General features: G+C 37.0%; 3 protein-coding genes across 6 annotated transcripts in view; 1 reads left to right on the top strand and 2 right to left on the bottom strand.

Moving 5' to 3' along the window:
* Cda5 (Chitin deacetylase-like 5) overlaps positions 1 to 6,890 on the top strand; it is a 51,307-nt gene extending 44,417 nt beyond the window's left edge. The window contains exons 12-16 of one of the 4 annotated variants that reach the window (XR_011731439.1): positions 2,445 to 2,670; positions 3,741 to 3,870; positions 4,067 to 4,374; positions 4,708 to 4,863; positions 5,197 to 5,335. Coding sequence is in view for 3 of the 4 variants with exons in the window: in XM_071774242.1 (XP_071630343.1) it covers positions 2,445 to 2,670; positions 3,741 to 3,870; positions 4,067 to 4,374; positions 4,665 to 4,863; positions 5,197 to 5,361 (1,028 nt within the window). In the remaining variant the exon portion in view is untranslated. Of the gene's footprint in view, positions 1 to 1,107; positions 1,334 to 2,444; positions 2,671 to 3,740; positions 3,871 to 4,066; positions 4,375 to 4,523; positions 4,552 to 4,664; positions 4,864 to 5,196 lie in introns of those variants that run through there. The other 3 variants (XM_071774242.1, XM_071774248.1, XM_071774263.1) reach the window with 3 other exon arrangements.
* LOC139810591 (uncharacterized) lies at positions 6,711 to 9,077 on the bottom strand. Its single transcript, XM_071774273.1, has 4 exons — positions 8,114 to 9,077; positions 7,728 to 7,821; positions 7,032 to 7,313; positions 6,711 to 6,866 (listed from the first exon to the last, which is right to left on the bottom strand). The coding sequence occupies exons 1-4, from the start codon at positions 8,128 to 8,130 to the stop codon at positions 6,711 to 6,713; spliced, it is 549 nt and encodes a 182-aa protein (XP_071630374.1). The 5' UTR covers positions 8,131 to 9,077.
* Positions 9,037 to 17,756, bottom strand: LOC139814404 (adenylate cyclase type 10-like). Its single transcript, XM_071780644.1, has 19 exons — positions 17,702 to 17,756; positions 17,275 to 17,486; positions 16,705 to 16,924; positions 15,298 to 15,404; positions 14,932 to 15,056; positions 14,643 to 14,784; positions 13,707 to 13,820; positions 13,245 to 13,519; positions 12,896 to 13,188; positions 12,504 to 12,728; positions 12,266 to 12,418; positions 11,744 to 11,973; positions 11,147 to 11,333; positions 10,768 to 10,896; positions 10,400 to 10,591; positions 10,061 to 10,299; positions 9,681 to 9,937; positions 9,476 to 9,596; positions 9,037 to 9,267 (listed from the first exon to the last, which is right to left on the bottom strand). The coding sequence occupies exons 1-19, from the start codon at positions 17,754 to 17,756 to the stop codon at positions 9,037 to 9,039; spliced, it is 3,507 nt and encodes a 1,168-aa protein (XP_071636745.1).
* Between the last annotated feature and the right edge of the window lie 65 nt (positions 17,757 to 17,821).

The following is a 17,821-nucleotide window of genomic DNA, read 5'->3' as shown; positions in this document are numbered from 1 at the left end:
ATCACTTAAGTAGACCGGAAATGATGTTTTGCGAACTAGAGAAACACGAGACGGAAAAGTTTGCATTCCGCGTGCCGGAAGTCTGGGCGCTTGCCGGCTGAATGTAAATGAGGAAGTGGGACGTCTTGGAAAGCAGATCTCGTACGAAGGTCGCCGAATTTCGTCGCTTTCCGACGCGACGGTGGACGGCCGATCGGGGCGCGGGGGACCGTGACGGAGGCGCGATTCGATCGCGGGCGAAATTGTCAGGGCGAAAAATCCGCGGGGGATTGCGCAAGGCGGTCGCGCGCCGCGAATGTTAAGTTTGACGAACGGTTTAGACGGCCTCGCCGTGACTTTCTCCGATTCTCTAACGTTACATACGTAGCGACCGTTACATAGCACGCTCGAAAGTGAAATAGATCTACGCTCGATACGCTCGCGGCGCGCGTCGCCCTTCGAAATTGAAAGCAATTTGCATTGCCGGAAGGCGCTCGTCGGACGGCCAATCGATGCCCGATTACTTTATTTACCGGCATAAAATGCGACCGTAAAATTTCGATACCGTTATACGCGGATCGTTTAGTGTCGCCTCACTTTCGCCCGGCGAGATAACTTCTGCAGAACGTTTCTTTGCATCTCGAAGATAAAGGGAGCGCGTGTTACGATCTCGCTGCTGGTACTTTTAATTCGGATTTCTTCGAAATTTTCAATGCCTAATAGAGAACACTTTTAATGTCTGAGAACTAACTTATAAAGTTCTTGCAAAAGAATTACTGTCTGAACATTAGCTGATTCAACTTTCATGCGAAATAATATTATTTCTTTTTTATATAATCAAGATCTCGGTACGCAAGCGTTGTTAATTTTATATAAATAGTGCATTTGAAATTAATAAGAAAGAAAGGATATTAAAATATGATCACGCATTAGCGAATGCCTGCTACCTGATCCAGTAGACTGTTTCCAAGGTAATACCTTGTTGAAATCGACAGTATAGTGTTTCGATCTTTAGAAAAGACGTGATTGCGCTAAGCGTTATAGAAATATTATTTCTTGATCCCGTTGAGGAATGACGCAGCTTCGGCAATCGTATCGCGAGCTACATAATGCAACTGTGACGCACAGGTGGTATTCCGAACGAGCAGACGCCGCAGATAGTTCTGCTCACTTTCGACGACGCTGTAAACGACCTTAACAAACCCTTGTACAGCGAGCTGTTCGAAAACGGCCGTAAGAATCCGAACGGCTGCCCGATCGCGGCGACTTTTTACGTCTCGCACGAATGGACAGACTATAGCCAGGTGCAAAATCTCTATGCGGACGGCCACGAAATGGCCTCTCACACGGTCTCGTAAGTCGATAATAAAAAAAAACGTATCACGAAAGCAGGCGCAGGTTTCATTAACACCGGGGAATTTCACGCATCCATCGCGCTATTTTTAACCAAAGGAGCGAAGCTCGCATCGAACGTCATTCATCGTCTGTTTCTCCGTTCGCCACGTGTGTACGATTAACGTACTGATTTCTACTTGTCGCCCGTCCACTCGACCGCCTGGAGAACGCTTCGAGCGGGCATTGAATTGGGAAATGATTTGCCCGCGAAGGATCCTCTAATTCGGTGCGGTTGGATTAGTAATAATTGAACTCCGCCGATTTCACGGAAGATTTAATTCTTGAATTTCTTGATTATTAGAGATATACTTAAAAGAATCTCTTCGACTTCCTTGAATTTTTTTAGCTTCTAGAATCCACGAGCTCTTCAGCTTCATTTAATATTTAAACTGTCGTTAGAAAGGAGAGATTTTGAGTTTTTTTTTTAACTTCAAGTACTGCGATTTAATAAATCTTTGTGTCTTCGGGGTCTTTAGATCCTTAAGTAGTTTTCAAAGATCGGCCGCGTAAATCGCTCGCGAACTCCTGCCTGCTATTTTAAGAAGCACTCCGTGCATCTTCGAAAGTGGCATCGCGCAATTAGAGGATCCTCCGTGGGGACGATGAAAACGCATATTATTGCCGCGTACGACCGGTGAAACCGCAAGTGTACCTTCATCAAATACGAGATCGACGATCTCTCGAACGAGGGATCGCCGGGTCCGATAGTAATACGCCGTAAACCGCGGTTTCACCGGCCGCGCACGACACACCTGTGTCGTGTATACTAATGATGATGTGTCGCGTGTACTAACGCCTTCTCTTGTGTGTTCTTTATCTCTCTCGCTCTCTCTCTCTTTTCACGCCTCGCCTCCTCATTCCCATCACGCGCCACTCTAACCGATACATCTTCACACATATCATTAAAAAAACACTTCAAAAAAACTATCACATCGATACTCCAAAAAAAAAACAAACGTCTACGACATACATTTCAACACGATCTCGAACGCGCGTCCCGATTATCTCGTGTCCCCCTCCCGCCCCTCCGTTCGTATCCTGAATCCTGAACGGGATCCTGAAACGAACAGGTGACTACCTACCGGAGGAAATACCGCAAATCGTTCTCCTGACCTTCGACGATTCCGTGAACGACTTGAACAAGGGTCTCTATGCCGACCTGTTCGAGAAGGGACGAAAGAACCCCAACGGCTGTCCCATCTCGGCCAGCTTCTACGTGTCCCACGAGTGGACCGACTACAGCCAGGTTCAAAATCTCTATGCCTCGGGCCACGAGATTGCCTCCCACACGGTCTCGTAAGTAATCGAATCGTCATTAAGACGCGCCGTACCGATCTGCGAACATCTCGCCTCCGCGGCGCGGCGCCGCGGCCAGGAGAAGTGGCACACGGTTTTTATTACAATTTAATTAAACGAGCCACACGCGCGCGATAAATTACGCAATCTCGCGGTTGTTGACACTGCCTGACACTTTGTTTCATATATATCTCTGCACGATCGGGAGATTTTTTAAATCTTTCGCGGTTGATGCTTATTATAGTAATTATGTTTCCAAGTAACTGGGTCGTTCGAGCATTCAGAAAAAGAACGTATGGATTGTGCGTTAATTACACAATTAAATATCAATCGTTCCGAGTTACGCTATCTGTGATCTATGTGATAATAATAATAACAATAATTATAAGTAAAGTATACAATGTCAGTAGTTAATTACTGAGATTTCCAATTTATTCTTGCCCGTAAACTAAAAGGCCGCTCGACTTCGAGCAATCATGTCTTATCCAACAATCACTCGTATCATCAACGCACTAATATCATGCGGATAAGTGTAAATTAATTATGATCATTAAATGCGTCAAGTAGTTATCTCGCCTTTTTTTTTACACGTATTGAAGCTAACGCTAGTTTGTTTCTCTAATGAAGAAGTTAATAAGTCATCCTCACGCTTACTGGATATCAATCGACAAATCGCTTCCGCTTTGAACGTTGAATAATTGAAGTGACGCTCGACACACGTTCGGAAATTCTTGAATTTAATTTTGTTACCGTTTTCTTGCTTTTATATAAAATTTATAAGAGATACGTAAATATAAAAGGCACGTAATGCACGTAACATAATGACATAACAACCACGCTCGTTCACGGCTCTTGCGAAATCATCATCTTTTGTACGTCGATATCGTCGTTTTGCAAAAGCCGAGAGGTAAACGAGAGACGTGATTATGTAATCAAAATTTAAAGAAAATGAAAGGAAAAAAAAAATAGTGTTTCCGACGTGTCGTCAGCGACTTTATGATCGGTGCGCCGTGAGAGAGTTAACTCTTCGTAACCCGAGTGATCGACACGACGATAAATCCCCGCAACAGGCACAGTTTCGGCGAACAATTTTCGGCGCGAAAGTGGGCGCGAGAGGTTGCTGGGCAGCGCGAAATTCTGGCTGCATACGGAGGCGTCAAGCTGGAGGACGTCAGAGGAATGAGGGCACCTTTCTTGTCGGTAATTATCCTCTAACTTTTTATCGTTCTTTATTTTCGTAATATTACGTAAAAGATAGATACGCGATAGCAGTATCCTAGAATGATTCCACTCGACAAAAACCGCTCTGTAAGATCGCGGTGAACGATTTCGTCACCGCTCAAGAGAGCAATTTACGGCTGTGTGTAACGCTATTTTACGCTCCCCTGTGGCGCAGGTCGGCGGGAACAATATGTTCAAAATGCTCTGGGATACAAATTTCACGTACGACTCCTCCATGCCCATCTATGAGAACCGACCGCCCAGTTGGCCGTACACGTTGGATTACAAGCTCTTCCACGACTGCATGATACCGCCCTGTCCCACGAGATCCTATCCAGGATTGTGGGAAGTTCCTATGGTAATGTGGCAAGATCTCAATGGAGGTAGGTGCTCCATGGGAGACGCCTGCAGTAATCCACCGACTCCGGACGGCGTATACAAGATGCTCATTAAGAACTTCGAGAGGCATTATACGACTAATAGGTCAGTAAAGTGATTCGCGCTCTACGCGCATACAATTATTAGACAAACGCAAATTGAGAAAACTCATGAAATAAATTTCTCTGTCCAACGTATTTTTAATAATTATTCCCTTTCACATAAATTTCTAATTTCTTTTCATAAAATGTAAGGCTCATAAATTGCGGAAAATAATTATATGTGAGTAAAAAAATTCTCTTTTACATTGGAATGGAAAATTAAACAATTTACGACTCTTTTTACCTTGCAAATTATTTATGCTAATATTTTTATAATTTGACGCGTTTCCATAGGGCGCCTTTCGGTCTGTTCTACCATGCCGCATGGTTTACTCAGCCGCATCATAAAGAAGGCTTTCTATCGTTTCTTGACACCATTGTCGCGATGGACGACGTATGGGTAATTACTAATTGGCAGGCGCTACAATGGATCAGGAATCCAACGCCTCTGGCGCTCCTGCACACGTTCGAACCCTTTGGATGCCATTATCCGGTGAGACTCGTAATCAGTTCTTTAACTCTTAGCTTACCGAAATTTTTTCACAAATAATTTATTCCAGAAATTTGAAATATTATCTTCCTATCTTTTTTTAAATTAGAGTAACAAATCTTTCGAACGTTCAGCTTTGATGCAGTTAAAATGTATTAAATAATTAACATTGCATAATAATTAAAAATTAGTCCAGCTTAAAATTACCATCTTATACGATTAATAATATTTCTGAAATTTTTAATAACAATAATAACAATGATCCTTGAGTTAGCTTTATTTTACGTGCAACTTTGCACGGTCTAAGAATATTACGTTATGGCGAATGTGATGCAGGACCGACCCAAGAAGTGCAACAACCCGAGGGTTTGCAATCTTTGGCACAAGAGTGGGGTGAGGTACATGAAGACCTGCCAAGCATGCCCGGACATTTATCCTTGGACAGGCAAGACCGGTATACGTAGCAGTCGCATCGACAACGAAGTCGACGCCCACGAATGAGTTATGCGGAGGGAAGTTTCAAACTTCGTTGCGATCGGGGAGAGTCCCATCGAACGAGCAGCGGACCCAGACAACGCGAATATCTAAAAGACGCGATCGACATGCTTAAACGAGGTCTTAATCTTCCAGACGTGGGAGTCTCTTGGACGTCTGAGAGAAATTCTCGATCTCTCCTAGACGTCCGAGGAACATCCGAATCTATCGGACGTGTTTTAGACGCCTTTTAAACGTATATTTTAGACGTAGACATCTTTTGGACTTTCGAATTGTTTGGGAAGCATTGTGGTAGCGCGCGAGGGGAGACACTCTTCTGTTCGGATAGGTAACTTCAAGTATTACACGCGCGTGTCCGAGCGGACACATTCGGGCCGAGTACGCCGATGCAAGTTTTATGAGTAGGATCTCGCAAAGTTCCCGTTTCACGCCGGATCAAATTAGAATCGCACCCTGCAGCTGTACCGGATCTCTAAACGAATCGAGATATTGTTATATGCGTCAACTGGCAGATTTGTAACTGAACGGAAGTTTCATGACAGCTCAGAGTTTGTTCCAAGAGAAAAAAAAGTATTTAGCACGTAAGTCTACATATAGATTATTTTATTGGTCAATATCTTTTCTATAAGCGATTATGAGCCGGCTGGTAAAGTTGATATTAATATTGAAAATGAAGCGATTGGATCGCAGAGTGATTAGTGTATGAGACGAATTAGATTAAATTAAATTAAATTGAAGACATCATCGCGACGAGAGAAAGAGAGAAGATCGTGTGTGTAAGGTTACGCGAAGAATATCTAAAGTGTATCTACTTTTCTTTCCCTTTTCACTTTTCTTTTGCTATCTCCTTATTTTTCTCTTTCGTAAATTCTTCTTTTCTTTATCTTTCTTTCTTTCTTTCTTTCTCCTTTTCTACGTCCTTCTTTCTCAAATTCGCAAACATCCTTGGCGTACTCGGCCAAATTCGGCCAAATAGAGCAATTAATTAAATCGCAATACGTAATAATTAATCGTCGAGATGTAAGTGTAAACGTCGGTCGCCGGAAACATATTTAAGCGAAACTCGCGACGGTCGAGATCGAGATTCATCATGCGCGGTGGTCACTTTGTGAAAAATAAGAAAAAAAACTGAGAAAATTTCACCTCGACGAAGTATCGTGCGCACGAGGGGATCGTCGTGTTTATCTTCTAGAACGTAAAAATGTAATATGCCTTTAATAAATAAATATTTCGCTAGAATATCTCTTTTTCCGTTTTTAACCAGCATCTGTGCAGATATAATCGTGGATTACGATAAATTAATATGACACGATAATAATAATGCTAGATAGGAGATTGCGCTTTTGTATCCTTTGTTATAAATGTGCATCAGGCGTCGATAAAGGATAAAGGATAGTGGACCAGGTATCGACGTTGAAGTTACGAATATATTGCCAAACCACGATATCTGCCGATCCAACGTACTCCAGCCAGTATTGCGCCATATTATTATAAATTTTCTCCTTCCACGTCTGCAATAAAAAGTTTATTGGATCGTTTAGAGCACTTATTTACCCGTCAATTATCATTATCCGCCAATATTGCCATTAAAGGTTAATTAATTGAAAATCAACGGTTTTATTAATTTCACTTTATTTATTAACTAATAAAAATTAGTTGTTCTTCATTTTTATTACCCTTCTATTTTGTATGATCCATGCCATCATCAATTGGTTTTCTTGTAAGGTCGCGAATTTCTGTGCTTTGTACAAACAGATTCGCGTGCTCGATTTGCGGCCCCGAAGAACATTCAAGTATGCCATCAGCAGATATAAGCGTGGTTTTATGACTTTTGCATGCTTGGAATTGTTCTTAAGACATTTGATAATGCTGGAAATATCTTGAATCAGATTTAATAGCTCATTAGAGCGCTTCGTATTGATGCAGCGCAGCAATATCAACAGATAACACTCGAGTCCCTTAAAAAAAATGCATTAAAGGGCTGTATTGAAACAAAATTGTTTCTTTTATATTGCTTATTAGATAGGAAAAACATATTATTTATTATAATACATAAATATAATGTAATTTATTTTTATCCTTGTAATATTTCAACTGTAATCTCATCTTTTGTTCACAATCGCTATATCTATTCACTTTTTATTTTCTCTAAATATTGCACTCAATAAATAAAGTTATTATTATTACTGTATTTGATAATTAATAGTAGTAAGAGACACACAATTAGTCATATATTTTCCTTATGTGGTAGAAATTGTAAAATCATAAGGTTTAAGAAATTATTAAAGTTGTTTAAGAAAAAAAATCGACAAATCCTTAATTTATGTATAACAAAGAATGAAAAATGTGAACGTTCGAGAATTTAAGTATACCTTGCTGCAAGTGAGAATTTGAGAAAAGTCATGCCAGGTAACGTCTTTCACGTATTTTTCCGTGCTGTACGCAATCGCGTCAACCGTACGTCCCCTACCGCAAATATACAATATTTTTCATTTTTTTATTATTTTACAACAACTATGTAACAACACATTGAACATTAGTTATTCACTATTCCAGACAATCCTAAATTACTATAGGTTAAAATAAAAGAAGAGATGGATAGCTTGGAATTGATTAATGAATTTTTGAGAAGCGTAAAGCAATTGTAACAGCTAAAAGTCCGTTACGGGGAGTAGGAAAAAGTTTTTTACATGCAGCCAACCCGTGATTTATTGCAGAAACTTATTACGGAAACCGGAGAAAATAAATAAATACTTACATTCTCAGCTGGTACATCCATAGACTTGTTAGTAAGCGGCACAGACTTTGAGGATCGCGCCATACGCAAAATTTCGATCTGTAAGCTAGTCGTTCTTTCGTGTTAAAATATGTTAAAATATGTAAAAAAGGAAAATGAAGATAAATGGGACGATATGCAAAATTCCAAGCAAATGGCGCGTTACTTTGTGGAACAGCCGAAGTATACAAAAGGGAAAAAAAAGAAAACGATAAATTTACACAAAGTTTCGAACTTAAAACTAGACCAAATGGCGAGAGTTTTCCGGATCGAATTCTTTTATTTAGAGTTACAATTCACTGTGATTCAAACCGCTCGCAATCGAAAGATATAGGTATAAATGACTGACTGTTTTAAACTATCGATCGTTAAGAACGACTCAGGTTTTGTCGCGACGGGTCGCGGTGCCTGGTATGAATATATCGCTATTTATAAGCTATCGTAATCGCGAGCAAAGTAATGCACCGTTTTAAAAATGACTTATGCTTATGCCTAAGCTGTTCCACAATCACAATGCAATAGTTTAACGGTATATTAATTATAGTTAAAGTAATTTTATTAGAGTAGAAAATTAATTAGAACAGTTTGAATTTTTTTTTTATTATAGAACAATGAATTAGAGTAGAAAATCCTAATATGAATGTCATTGCAAGAATGTCATACGAAAGATCGATATATGAGTGAGCGGCAAATGTGGCCTAAACGTGTAAACTTTACACAATATTATTGACTAATTTTAATCACGTAATTCGAAAACTATCGTTTTCATTTTAGGATTTTTCACATAACTAATCTCTAGAATGCATGTTTTAATAAATTGAAATTTAATAAAATAAAATTTAAATTTATTAAAACATTGTATGATGATTGTGGGATGGCCTCTATAGAAAATTAGAAATAATGATTTATATGAATTCTAAGATATCTATACAAACTGCGCTACAATTCTTACCAATAAATTTCTCATAATAGTTATAAGATGTCTCATATGATTCCAATATTATTCCCGCATCCAGCATGAGATCTAAGGAAAGAGCGTAATACCACGTCTTGGCTGACAAATCCATGTCCTCGTCTGCTAAAAAGTACAGCTCCCGCATCAAATCGACAGCTTCATTGACACGTCTGGTCCATAGCTGATCGACAAAAAAATATTATGTAAATAAAAATGAAATAATATTCATTCCAATTCCAAATAATGAAAAATCCAAAAAATATCTATGTAAAAATGTTAAAATATGCGAAAGATTAATTTGTCTTTTTTAATTTTGAACCTTTGCGTCGTTTAGAAAATTTACACGGATAACACAAGAAATTCGTGAGCAAATTAATTTCAAATAGTACCATTATCTGAATTAACGAGGGCACAGTGATCAGCATCAGTTTATTAAGATGCAATGTTGCAGATATTTTCAAGACTTTTATACCCATGTCTACGGCTTCCTCCAATTCGCCTCTTAATACTCTTATTTTCACATGCGAATAAATATAGTTTAAAGCACATAAATTAATTTCCGCGTAAAATTTAAAACAATATACCTAATTATACCTAATTTGATACATTGTTAGATAAATATTTGCCACCATCGCTATTTCCTCGGCATTATTCCAACTACCTTTTCTTCTTATTGTGATTAGCATTGGTCTCTCAATATGTCGTATTAGCTTGATGTTTCTTGTGCAATGCAAAACTCGTACTGTCGCAAGATATATTTCGCCTTTCTCTAGAAAATTGTTAACGCTTAGAAACGCGAGCTTGAAACTTCTCAAGGCAAACGACTGCGCCGTTTTCAATTTGTTGTCTATCTGTAAAAGAATTACGCAAATAATTACATTCACCATAATTTCCTCTGTTTTAAAATTTACCTAACGCGCGTGAAGTAATTAAAAAGCAAACTCTCTGGATCAGTTTAATAATTCGCTACGTACCATAAACACGACGCAAAGACGTCGCAGATACGACGCCAATTCGAATTTCTTTACAATGAGTCCCCTTGACTCCTCATCAATCGTATAGCGAGGGTAATCTTGCAGTTTACAAAACATTTTTGATATTACGTTGTAACAGATGCCTTTCTCCAATCTGGGTAGGCTACCTCGCAGTCTCACCGCCGAGAGATAGTATTTCTTAGCTTGATCGTAATTTCCCAGCGCGATGTGAGCATCACCTGAATACGATCAATATTATATAATATATATGATAAATAGTGATGAGACCTCTTTTTAAAAGAAGTTTTTCAGCGGAATATTTCGTCAAGTTTCGCGGACCCATTAAAGCTAGAATAATTCCTTTATCCGTGATACTGTTCTCTGCGCTTTCATCAATCCACTCGTCTACTTCGGCGGCCCTACTTCTTTCAGCGGCGATCGAAAGCAGCTTAAGCGCGTAAAGGGGTTGCGCAATCTGGATCACTCCGGCACTATACTCGATAAAAAACTCGAGTACTTTGCCAATTTCTCCTATAGTAAAAAAACAATTTAATAAAGTAAGCTAATAATTATAGTCCGATTTTGTAACGCATATCATGGAGTTGTGTTTAAAATAGTAAAATTATTTTTATAAAATAATATGTTATAATATATTATATTTAAATTAATGTCGTAATATAAAACAATGTTAGAATATATTAATTTACCACTTTTCTCAATGTGCAGATGCAATCTCCAGAAAAGATGGCTGATGATATTGTCACACTGACAGTTACGATAATCGATATGGCTAAATTTCTCCAAGTAGCTTGGATCGGAAGGATCTATCGTCATTTCTGGAGAAATAATCGCAGACCGCTTTCGAAATTTTAGCGATTTGTTCATTCTTTCATTTTCTTCATTTTTCGGAACTATTAAAACATGTGACATTTGAATTCGATACATTTCGAAGTAATGAACATGTTTTGTTGAATTCGGATGCTTTCCATTAGCTAAACAAGTGTCGTTCTGTCTTGCTGATTGAGGGCCAAGAAATAGAATGACGTATGTATTGACTTGTGTCACTGAATGTAAAGCACCCTTTACCTTCATCTTCGTCATCAGTTGTCGGCATAATAGACACTCTACAAACAACAGAACCTTGTTTTCTTGCCGCAGTAGTTGTTCTGGTCGAAAGTAAACTCGGTTTCGAAACCCATTTACCTTCGATAACCGTTCGACGACGAATCAACGAAAGTCTGGGTGTTTGTTCTACATGCTGTATATCTTCCTTCTAAAGTCATTTAAACAAATCAGTTTTTCCAACGAAGTTGGAAAAATGTACTTCAAAAGTGTGAGTAAATTATAAAATGTTAATGCAATATCGATTAGAAATTGACTTTGCAAAATTATAAATTTTTCAACCTTTGAAGAATTTTTGAACAAACCGACCTTAAAATTATTGAGTTTATTATATTTTTTTCCAGGATTACATTGTTTATATGTATAGAGGAACAAGGTCTTAAATCTTTTTTTTCTGTTATATATTCTGCTAACTAGTAAAATTATGTATTTGAGATAAAAAGAAAGGAAAAGGATTTCAAACATCTTTATTGTAGAGATTAAAATTCATTTTCAAAAAATTACTCAACTTTTTAGTTCTTAATTTATTTATATCTCGAAAAGATATATAATTCTAATAACCTCCATTTCTTTAAGAACATCCTCGCTGAAAATTCTTAGAAAATGGCCGCTACCACAAGAACTGCACTTTCGAGCGTCCAAGCCGTATATCTTAGCCGCTCTCGTGTGGTGCTCCTGTTTTTCTTCATTCGTTTGTATATTGTACATCATTTTGTAGAACGAATCGACTTTGAACTCTAGCATTTTACAATGAGCGTAAAGAGGCGAGGGGTGATGACCAATGACAGCTCCTAGAAAGTCACAGGAATATTTGCTCTAATAATAAATAACAAAAGCGATAAAATGTAAGTTTACAAAAGAGTGCAAATTTTATTGCGATCCCCTTCGTTCTTTTATCTTTTGCTAATTCGATTTTTTCTCATTGAAAACGAGATTTTTCATAAAACGACGAATTAGTTAAAAGAATGATAAAACCATTCGTTCTTCAACTAATATTAAATATTATTAATTATAATTATAATTATTAATATTAAATATTATACACTGTAAAATATTTCAAGTGCTTTTTAAAACTGAACTAACGCGAATGATGGCAGTTGCAGGACAACGAGTGGTGCATATCGGAGAACGTTTGCCGCTTCTTATCTATACAGAAGATAAGATCCTCGGTGTGGAAATCTCGTCGCTGCAGCGAAGCGCACTCTAATATCCGCATTCGGATCATCTCGGAAACGGCTGTGGAGTTACGCGAGGTTCATCTAAGCTAGCGTGTAATTTGGTTGTAATGAGATGCTCGAGAATTGTAATTAATTGTACTCACTCTTGATGGTGTGCAGCGGGATCGAATTAATCATTACGTTTTCTATCATGCTCCGTTTAAATACTCTACCCAGCGTGGCGGCGCATTTAATGAAATCTTGCTCGTAAGGATTCATTCTATCGTAAATCTCGCTCATCAGTTCTAAACTGCGACAGTTTCCAATGAAAAAATTAGTGCAGAATTCGAGCAACATAATTTCGTACGATTGCAAAGACGTTTCGTGTACTTTAAAATGTCGAGCCTATTATTTAATATTATTTTGCATTGCACTCGACACATTGTGATTATTCATTCTATCTTGGAAGATTAAAATAAGGAAAGAAAGATTTATAATGCCAGAAATATTTCAAGAAGCGATACGAAGGGATTTAATAATAAAATGTTAGATTTGCCTGTCATGTCGCGATCTTTGCCAGTGATCTTAAGATAATTTTCGTTCGTGACACAGATGTCCAAAAGACTCATTTGCGACCAGGGTAAAGGCGGCGCTAATTCCTCCGGTGTCAGATCAACTGGTAGCTTTGTCACCAGCGTGCCATTCGGAAAAACGAGGTCGCGTTGCGCCGCTTCGCTGGGCGATATCTTGATGAAGTCCAGACCGTTACTCTGAAGAATTGACGTCAGGAGCGCCTCGCACCATCCGATGTGACCATCTTTGCGTCTTTGCAAAATCCTGATAGGAAGCCTGTCGTTGTTTAATAAATTTATGATACTGCGCGTAAAAATAAACGGTGGGGAAACCTGCTTAATTTCCTGGGTATCGCGAGAACATTCAGAAACTGACACGCAAATACCGGGAGCAGATCTACACTCAGACCGAGCAATATGTGTTTCGTTAGCCTTTTATCTTTATAAATCTCCGCTTCTACATGGGACAAGTCATCCCAAGAATTTGGCTTTGGCATCGTCATCGCTGTGACAATGTTACAGTTATCGAGGGCCGATGACAAAAACTGCCAGGACCTGTGGTCCATGTATTGAATGTCATCAAGCAAAATGCAGACTTTAGTCTTCAGCTGTAAATAACGAATAATCATATCAATTTACATAAAAGCGACTTTAGAACAGTGCCTCAAATCCTTTATTTACAATATAAAATAACGACATTGCCTGTTTTAATATCGTTTCAAAGATATCAATAGTCTTCGTGTGACGTCGCCAATCAGTATCCGAACAATAAACGTCAGAAAGAGGAAAACGAACTCTCATTAAAACATTTAAGTAGCAAAAATCTTCCAAGGCAAGAACATCGCCTAATTTGTTAAGTAACTCCTTTTCACGCTCCTCAACCGTCTCACAATCCTCAGCTTCAAGTATCTGCGAGGAATTTAAATGCTAAAGTCATTTATCTCTGTGTCAAAAACTAGCTCAATAAAGAAAACCGATAGATATTCGCTATTCTAAAATAGATATTCCCAGTGAGAGATGACCCGTCGAATTGACGTCTAATTAGACGTCTATAGACGTCGATTGACGTCAATTCGACGAGTCATTTCTCACTGGGTTGTAACCATAACTTCTGCTGCTGAGTTTCTACCTTCTGAAATCGAAGAATAGAATTTAAAAATCGTTCATTCCTTTTATAGGAATAAAGGACAAAATAGCGTAAAATTCTCAACTCTTCTCTTAGTTTAGCCATTTTATGAAATCTATTTCTATAGACATATTTTTCTTTAGAAAAATTCTAAAGAGAAATTTGTAGAATAATAAAGCAAAACAAATGTTTTGTACCTGCAGAATAATGTGATATATAACTGAATAAGCCTTTTCCGCGTATGTCGCGTGAAGAGAAAGTTTGATTGGTCTTATTTGTCTGTTGCAAACGCTCGTGACAAAAGCATCTAAAAGTCTAGATTTTCCTGACCTCTCGATTCCCTAGATAAATAACCGATTAATTTTATAAAATACGCAGGACAAATGCTGCAGAAAATTAACATATTAAATCACTTAATTTTTTATCTTTATGGCTACATACAACAAATAATGATACTTGTATGATACTTATAAATAATTTTCATTATAATATTATTATAAGATTATAAATACTAAACGGATTAATTATTATAATTGTAATATACTAGATTATAGTAACTTTATTTTGCAAACGCTCACTTTATTTTCGAAAGCTTTAAATCAAACCTCGATCAACAATCCTGAATATTTTCGATCTATCACTCCAATCTCGTCTAGGATATCGTCCAAGTATTCCAATTCGCGCAGTCTACCCAAAATAGGATAACAATAGTCCAGAGACGAAGTTGCATCTAAATTTTTCCTCATCCTATTAGAATATCGTGGGAGATATAATTTATACATTTCATTATCTAAATAATTTATATTAATTCTAACTTTCAAATATGTATAATTTAATAATTTAATTTTAAATAAGATTTTTAGAGAGGAAAAAACATATTCAAATTTTTATTACGGTATATCGCCGAGATATTCATAGATATGATATTTCTCTAATCGTTGCAATGTTCTCACACCTCGAGAGCGAAATTGATCCTTTCTGAAATGGCTATGCAACACGGTGTCATAGTCACAGGATACCTGCGAAAGTATCGCAAATACATAATTCAAGCCAAAAAATTTATATATTTGCATTAATATAATTAACATAATTATATTTTTTTCGACAATATATTATAAAAGAAATAGAAAACTACATTATTAAATCTTCTTCTTTTTCGAAAAAATTGTTTCATAAACGCACATTATTTATTTTTAACGAACAAACTAATTTTGAAACACAATTTCTGACATAAGGTACGTGGCTAACACTACTAATTACCTTATCATAGGAAATACCCATTATTTTTATAGCTTTGTCGACAGGCGGTCCTATAATTGCGTAATATCTTCTAACAATATGCCCAATCACACCACAATAAGCCATTCCTAAAATCAAATTGGTAATATATATAACAGGTGTGTTAATATAACAATATTACTACTGTATGATATAACAACCGAGTTATAATTTATAACGAGATATATTGAAACCCCCCTAACATCAATGCCAATTGTTTCCCTATTCGTTCCAGAAAAAACCTTTTAGAAAGATGAAAGTAAAGTGATCAATATATCTTCGCACAAAAGAATACATTTAACTTTTACCTGTTGACACGCCGACAAAAGCGCTTTGAATTTTAGCGACGGTCTTCACTTTTTGCAATATGTGTGTCGCGCAAATAATTCCGTTTTTACAAGTCTCGTCGACTTTAAATTGGTCCTTATTACTGCACCCGCGTATACCAAATGCGATACGGAAGAGAATATTTCTCTCGTACAGATCCACTGTGTTAATACATCCCCCGTATTGCGTAACTATACTAAATAAATATTAAAGTAACTTATTTTTTTATTCTGCCGATAAATAATGACGAAGTGGCTGAAAGAACAGCAATATATTAATTGTATAGAGATGAAATAAAACAAAATTTTTTATTTAAAAAAAAACTCCTGCAATTTTATTATAATTACTTATAAAATAATAATTCTCTCAGATATCTGTTAATAATATTTATTAATAATATTTGTTAATCATAGATAGAATTGACGGTACCTATGCAAAAGCAGAAAGCATTTGTCGACCAAAAGAATTAATTCGCTGACTGAATATTTGTCAGGAATGATATCGACGGATATTACTGTGATTCGTCTGACCTCCGCCAAGAATTTTAATGATTCACCCTTTTCAATCTACGAGAAGCAAAGCTTGTAACTATGTAACAAATTATTCTGAAGAATTTATTCACAAAGTCTTCTATTTCGTCACAGCTGAAATAATTTACATATACCTGTTGGATCACCGGCTTTGTTAAATAGCTTCTTAACTGCGCGCTAAAATTCGGATTTATCGCTGTTATTGCAGAAATCGCTGTTGAAAACATTTCATGAAAAGTAATGTCTTTTCATAAGACTCCAAACAGTGTATTGTGGATTTATACAAAATATTTTTAGAAGTGAAGAGATGAAAAGATTTATAATAAATAATTAAAGACATACGACCTATATATTAATTCCTAATAGCTGTATGAAAACAGTAATCTGGTACCAACTCTAACGAAAAGAACCAAATTTTTTATGATAATAGAAAACGAAAAATACGAGCAAGATAAAACAGATAAGAAAAAAAGCGAGAAAATACAGAAGAAATACACAGAACTGTTCACGGAATAATTATCATTTACTTTACCTGTCAGAGCTTTCTCTTTTTTATTAGCGTTTTCTGTTTCGGAATATGATTCTCCGTTGATAGATATCAAGTGTGTCCTATAAGGTGACGATGGTCTGACGGCATCTATTATAAATTTCCCGCCCGCGGGCATTTCATGGTTCGGATTGACGTGATCGTTCGACGATGCCGGTGTCATATATGTTGATTTTGTGTCTGACTGCTTTAACACTTTTATTATCTGGATTTAAAAAATGTACATAAATTATAAAAGATTCTCGTTAATCCTTTGAAAACGGAATATTTTGGAGCGCAAGACGCAGTTAGAAAAGGACATAACTAAAACTGTAGTTATAAAAGTTACTTTTTAAGATCAGTAATAAATAAAGAAAATTTTTAACAAATTTTTAAATTGTAATAATCGATTAAATTTACGTCTGAATTTGCGTCTAATTAAATTTGTATTTAAACGGAAATAATGAAGTATGCGCGATTTTCACATCGAGTAGAAAGAGACGAGATAGCTTCTCTAGTTTATAAAATGTCACAGAGATCCGTTACTTTCGAACTATAACTGAGGTGTCATCATACTTTCACATTATATGGATCCTTGATGACGTATTCGTATTGACTCGGCGTACAATGTTGCCATGCGCTCAATGATAATACCAAGTCATTGGGCAGAGAAACCTTTTTCGCATTTTTCAGCTCTTCAATCGGCAAACCGAAAATCACGAAATGCCGAGCCTCATCGCTACCGATCACCGAGAACGTTACATCCCCAGCGGAGATGGCCACGTTCACTGTTAATTAAAAATTAAATTCGCGATTATCACGAAGAAACGCGTTTACAAATCCGTCTCGTACACGAAACGAAACACGTGCTTTTGATTTTTTTAAATTTTGACTCTATGTAGTGTTACGAATTTATTTTAATTTCTTTCTTCAAAAAGTTATATTTTAAATTAAATCTGATTATTTCGAACGTGTCATTGCATATGTTATATTATATAAATACCTCTATAAATACCGTTAACATCTTCCAAGGCTGCTATGGAATTTTGTATAGTCATCGCGTGTGTGATCACGTTTTGCACGGCATCGAACATAAACTCACCATCACGTACTTTCCACGCTG

The sequence above is a fragment of the Temnothorax longispinosus genome, chromosome 1 (genome assembly GCF_030848805.1).
Source record: "Temnothorax longispinosus isolate EJ_2023e chromosome 1, Tlon_JGU_v1, whole genome shotgun sequence".
In the NCBI taxonomy this organism is placed as follows: Eukaryota; Metazoa; Arthropoda; class Insecta; order Hymenoptera; family Formicidae; genus Temnothorax; species Temnothorax longispinosus.
This window is presented reverse-complemented; position numbering and strand designations above follow the sequence as displayed.

Excerpts from the sequence above, each read along its gene's own strand:
- LOC139810591 (XM_071774273.1), bottom strand. Across the intron at positions 7,314-7,727 it reads AAATTCTCACTTGCAGCAAG|GGACTCGAGTGTTATCTGTT; the intron begins GTATACTTAAAT and ends ATTTTTTTTAAG. Across the intron at positions 6,867-7,031 it reads GGATCATACAAAATAGAAGG|ACGTGGAAGGAGAAAATTTA; the intron begins GTAATAAAAATG and ends TTTTTATTGCAG.
- LOC139814404 (XM_071780644.1), bottom strand. The coding sequence starts at position 17,756 with ATGACTATACAAAATTCCATAGCAGCCTTGGAAGATGTTAACGGTATT. Across the intron at positions 15,057-15,297 it reads TGGGTATTTCCTATGATAAG|GTATCCTGTGACTATGACAC; the intron begins GTAATTAGTAGT and ends ATACTTTCGCAG. Across the intron at positions 12,729-12,895 it reads CAAAGATCGCGACATGACAG|TACACGAAACGTCTTTGCAA; the intron begins GCAAATCTAACA and ends GACATTTTAAAG.